Source organism: Seriola lalandi, unplaced genomic scaffold (genome assembly GCF_002814215.2).
Source record: "Seriola lalandi dorsalis isolate HSWRI2012SDOR001 ecotype SW California unplaced genomic scaffold, Sedor1 jcf7180002054933, whole genome shotgun sequence".
Lineage (NCBI taxonomy): Eukaryota > Metazoa > Chordata > Actinopteri > Carangiformes > Carangidae > Seriola > Seriola lalandi.
In genome coordinates, this window is record NW_019525485.1 from 4,022,377 (window position 1) to 4,027,762 (window position 5,386).

A 5,386-nucleotide genomic window follows, 5' to 3' on the forward strand; every position below is an offset into this window, starting at 1 on the left:
TGGGGGGGTGGGGGTAACAGAGTCGGTACATGTCAGACAGGATACCACCATGTTATTAAATTGTTAATGAACACATTTATCTTCATGCAGCTCTTCAGTTTATTAAATTCACTCTCCAAGACATATTGTAATAGACAGTACGTGCTGTAATGCTCAGTGTGCACCTTGACTCATCTCAAATGTTTCAACATTATTTCTTTATCAATGATGGAAAAAATGTGTGGGGGAAGAAGCTATTGCTCATAAAAACTCCCTCAGAGAAAAAACAACACATGTTTCTGTCATCAGGGAACAGAAGAACCTTCATAGTTTTTAATTACCCATGTTGTTGAGGGAGCTGCCGCTGGATGGAGAGACCTGGAGAAGGCGTGGGTCGATGAAGGGAGTGAAGGACGAGGAGGACTTGTGTTTGGACATGGAGTTGCTCTCTGACTGGGACTGAGAGAGATTGAAGACATTTAGAAAAACAAACAGAGACTTCAGAGTATTCCGACTTCGGTAACTTTTAAATTAAACCGATTATTTATTAGGACTTTGGTCCAATCCATGAGATAAAGATTTGCTAAACCGATTGGTACTTAAAAGTGACTATGATTGTTCTACATTGGCAACAGGCCTCCTCAGTCCTGAGCACATGAATTACCGCTCTGCCTCTGGGGGCTCATAACACGGCTCAATCAAACTCCATTTGTCATGACACAAACATCTGGTAATACAAAGTTGGCGATGAAATTCAGGGTTTATCACAAATCAAACGTGCAGTTACGTTAGTTGTTCTGAAGCGAGCGCGGACAGACATGTTATAGAGGAAAAAAACAACATGTGAGATGAGAAGAAGAGCGTTTAGGGAAATGAGAAGTGATCCAAGCATGAGCTGCTGCTGTGAGGTGTTAAGAGGAAGAAAAAGTGAAGCACGCAAACAGGAGAATTGTAAGTCCACCACCCAAGATGCCTGTTGTTTCCTGCAGAGTTATGTCTCACACCACAAAAAGAGGCAGTGCATGTTTGTCTAAAAATGGAAATATATGGTCATTTCACCCCGAACACCACACCAGGCATGCCGTCACCCAACACTGCTACAACTACTAAAAAGTGGCTGTGTCGTGGTTATCCTGCTACGACACGGTTGACTGTAGTTCACCCAGAGAAGCTCCAGTTTTAGTTTCCTCCGTGCCCTGACCGGGTTCCACCACCAGGGGGCGCCAGTGTTAGCAGCGGGCGCAGTGCAAAGCAGCGAAGTGCAGGAGGGAAAGGAGGTTTGCAGCCCTGCTCAGAAGACTCGAAGCAGAGGTGTCAGAGCCAAGCCAGAAGGGGGCAGAGCGAGGAGAGCCAGAGTGAAGCCAGCAGGACACAGAGGGTGGAGGGCGGCAGGATAGGGTGCAGAGATGCTCAGACCAACAATCGAGGGCTGGACGGTGGGTATGTACAGACTTGGATAGGTACAGAAGTCAATGTTATCCAAACCTCCTTAAAATAACTAGAGGAAAAAGAGCATTTGCAAATAGTTTATTTTACCTAGCTCCGTGTCCAGGCAGAGGATGACAATAAAAAGTGGCAATATTCTTCTACTGAGGGAAACTTCTACACCCTACAGTCGATCCTCGACAATCCTGGACTCAAGCTGGATAAAAACAAACATTTGCAACTGCTTTTTGAAGCCTGTCGAAGCCTGTACACCTACAACCGTCCACTCCTTAGTTGTTTGCCTCTGTGATGTGAGGATGACATACCTCTATGGTAGTGAGCTTGTCCAGGGGGTTCTGTGGGGACATGGCAGGACTGGCATGGCTAGATGATGAGGGGAAGGAGGAAGAGGAGGAGGAGGAGGAGGAAGGGATGGTTGTGGTAGAGGAAGGGGAGTGATGACTCTGCTGGATAAGGTCTGGTAGGAGGTGTATGCGGCCGGCAAAGCCGTTTTTCTCTGGGAGGCCGTGGCCGGGGGGTTGCGGCTGGCCGTGGCCGTGACCAGAGCCAGCCGAGGAAGAGGAGGAGGATGAGGATGAGAGATTGACCGACCGCTTTATGTCAACGGCGCTCTGGAAGCAAGAACAGGCACACTTGGGCTGGAGCAAGCAGGTGGAGAGGAGGAGGAGGAGCTGTACGTTTTGACTGCTTAGTCTCATGATTCACAACAAGATCAGACAACATGTTCTTTAAATTCATCTTTGGGGACCAGCACTGCTGTGGCATGTCGGATTAAATTTAACCTACAACAATCTGATAAGATTCCCCATCTGTACATGTAAAATGTGAAGCAGCAAGTGGCTGAAATTTAAAACACAAACGGAAAAATGGTGGAGAATGAGTGGACGATGACACTGGACAAAGAAAAAAGGACAATGACATTTCTAACAACTATATGCGAGCACAATAAGCCTCTAACGTGACAGGAAGTCGTGCCAGTGAGTCGGTCTCTTCCTCTTACCTGTCTGATGACCAGCGTGCCGTCCTTGGAGGGCGTGGAGGCTTGGTCGCTCTCGGAGTCTTCGACCAGCATGGTCTTAGCGGACTCCGTCTCCCCGTTACTCAGCCTCCTGTAGAAGCCATGGGAATATCTGATGTCCATAACCAGACCAGTGTTAACAGTCATGCAGAAAAGCCATGCAGCACTTTGATGGGACATTTTTAATAATGTTTATACTTAAAAGAGGAAATTACAAAGAAGTGACTGACACATTTTTAATGAGCGCAGAAGAACGGGACACACACAGCGAGAACCGTGGTCCAACAACATCATCATCAGGCGTCTACCTACCCAGCTCTGGAGTCCTCAGCTCCTGAAGTGGACTCCTCTCCCGCCTCCTGGTCCACCTCCTCATCGTCGTCCTCGTCTGTGGTGCCCGACTCCTCGCTTGAGGAGGAGTAGTCGGTGACCTTGTGGGGAGGCCGCACATCGTCGACAGCACGGAGCTCCTTGGCCAGAGCAGTCAGGTCCTGAAAGGAACAGTAATGAAGAAAAATGCGAGTCATTACTTTGTATATAGGTTTTTCTTGTCTTAAATCTCTAGGTACTTGGAGTAGAACATTTTTCCCCACTTAAAGTGTTTTTGCAATCTATGTTTTTTGCCAAGTGTTACTCCTTAGCACTGTAACCATGCTCTCCTCTGCTTGTTGGACTAATGCAATCTTGTAAGGTCAGTGACAAGCAAGAAAGGGAGGAGGAATATTTCCCCGAAATGTTCAATAACAAATGGTCCACAGTTTATCCAGCGACAAAGCCAGGTGAGATTAGGAGCCATTCTGACAAGTACAAGGAAACAGGAGAAGTGTGTTTGCATTCAAATGTGGTTGCACTAAAATCCAGGCTCAGGAAGCCTCTGCAGAGGGTTTAACCCCTCCAGTGCCAGGTGCATTTTTATCGACGACAAGCAGTAAACTCAGAAAGAAGTGTGCAGGCATGAGGGAAGACGCCAGCAGAAGGCGATCACATCACAGGCAGAGAATGACGGAACTGAAATGAATTATCGCATTGATCCTCACAAAGGAGAACCAGCTCATTTATCACAACACTTTACTATATAATGCAATGAGGAGGGGGGCAATGGTGCAAGCATGGCATAGGTGTGATTAATCTCATTTAATAGGCTTACCACATCACCCTAAGAGGTTTCCCCAACAATCGCGAACCATTGGATTCATGAGATGTTGCACACATCAGGTGGTTGAATAATAAGAGTAGTAGGAAATAAGAGAAAACACAAGTGGAAAAAAAAAAAAAAAAAGTTTTCACCTATTCAGCATCATACAATGATAACCAGCACTCTGGCAGCAGTGGACTTACAGCTGGTCGAGTAGGCCTGGCGAGGTTCTTTTCATCTTGTTTTTTGGGAATGTTTTCAGGCCGCTGGAGAGGCGATCCTTCAGACTTGGAGGAAGCTTCGAGGGGAACAAAAGGAAGCAGCGTTAGTGTGGGAGAAACAGAACGGCGCCAGGAGAGCAGGCTGAAAGGAACCTTCAATCGCCCGTATAGAAACAGCTCAGCATGAGCAGACAGCTCAGCATAGTATTTGAGTGAGAATGGTGTTATTACTGTAATAATCATGATGACCCTAATAAGCAGTTAGTAGAGTCAGTGAAATGCAGCCGTGTACAGTACCAGGGGACTCACAGCGTGGTCTGAAGCGGTCTCCAGGGCTGGCCTGGGAGCTGGAGTTGGAGGAGCCAGAGGAGCTGCCGCTGCCGGGCCGAGGCTGCAGCTTCTCCACTCGGTCCCACAGCGGGCGCTGCTCCACGTTACTGCCACGAGGAACAAAGTCTCATTAAGTGGTAAATACACAGTGTACAGGACTTGCCACCGTATGGTTATGCCTTAAAAAAAAACAACAACGACAGAACCCAAGTGCAGAAATCCTTTCAGAGGTCTCCTTTACTTACCCGCCAGCGCTCCTCTGTACGCCCTGGTTGCCAGGTTGTGACGGCAGAGGGGACTCTCGGCGCGACAGTACTGGAGACCTGGATGTTGTCCTCACTGGCACCTGGCGGAGACAGATTCAGAGGTCCTCATACAGCGGCAGATATGTATTCAGCATGAGCAAAACATTTGGATTACAGTTCGTCTACAACAAGAACTCAAAGTTGCACAAGACAAAAAAAAAAAAGAAAAAAGAAAAAGGAACCCCAGAAGAGCATCACATCACATAATCCTGATATCTGCCCTACATTCACTCTGTCACTTTGAACAGTGAATTATAAAAGCATCTTTTAATCCATAGCTATTGAGTACTCTGAGAAAGTTTGAGTTGAAGCTCTCCAGCACCAGCACCCCCATCAGAATGAATTTAGGTTGGAGGAATGCGCTGTTCATCGTATTGTGTAACATAATTGCTGCATTTTGATCAATATTTTACCTCTTAATGTTATTTACTGGCCTGGAAGTGCAAAGTTTCCTCGTTTAGTTTTATTACAACTTATATATCAGTGTTTAATGGTGATGTTGAACGAATGAGACTGAAACACAGCAAGGGGAACACACACAGACAGGTTGGGGTGGAGCATGATCAGTGACGGGCATGAGAGGAGGTGAAGGAGGGAGGGAGCAGTCAAGGACAGGGTGGGGACGGGAGGCCCTCATCAACTCCTTACCTTGGGAGGCACCTCCTCGTTGCTGGCCTGGTGTTCGGCCCTAGTCTGGGCCTGAGGGTGGTGGAGGGGAGGTTGGGGCTGGGGGTCAGTGCGTGCGGGCGATGGGTGATGATGGTGGTGGTGATGGTGGGGGTCCTGGGAACGCAGGTGGAGTTGTGCAAAGCTAGAGGTCACGCCGCCGGGCTCGCTGAAGGACTGGGAGCGAGAGACCACGGGCGGCGGAGGAGGAGGAGGAGAGGGGGCGGCGCTGTTGCTGCTTTTTAGAGCAGCCAGGTGGGACCACTGGACCTTTTAGGGAGTGAGG

The 5,386-nt window shown here is 48.1% G+C and overlaps 1 protein-coding gene across 5 annotated transcripts in view; it reads right to left on the reverse strand.

Annotated features, from left to right (window-relative positions):
• Window positions 1-5,386, reverse strand: part of LOC111644421 (mitogen-activated protein kinase kinase kinase kinase 4-like) — a 32,691-nt gene that overhangs the window by 4,578 nt on the left and 22,727 nt on the right. For 2 of the 5 annotated variants that reach the window (XM_087170162.1, XM_087170159.1), the window contains 8 exons: window positions 5,083-5,370; window positions 4,375-4,475; window positions 4,109-4,236; window positions 3,782-3,876; window positions 2,756-2,934; window positions 2,426-2,555; window positions 1,731-2,036; window positions 321-438 (listed from right to left, as the gene is read on the reverse strand). In XM_087170162.1, coding sequence (XP_087026288.1) covers window positions 321-438; window positions 1,731-2,036; window positions 2,426-2,555; window positions 2,756-2,934; window positions 3,782-3,876; window positions 4,109-4,236; window positions 4,375-4,475; window positions 5,083-5,370 — 1,345 coding nt within the window. The remainder of the gene's footprint in view (window positions 1-320; window positions 439-1,730; window positions 2,037-2,425; window positions 2,556-2,755; window positions 2,935-3,781; window positions 3,877-4,108; window positions 4,237-4,374; window positions 4,476-5,082; window positions 5,371-5,386) is intronic. The other 3 variants (XM_087170163.1, XM_087170161.1, XM_087170160.1) reach the window with 3 other exon arrangements.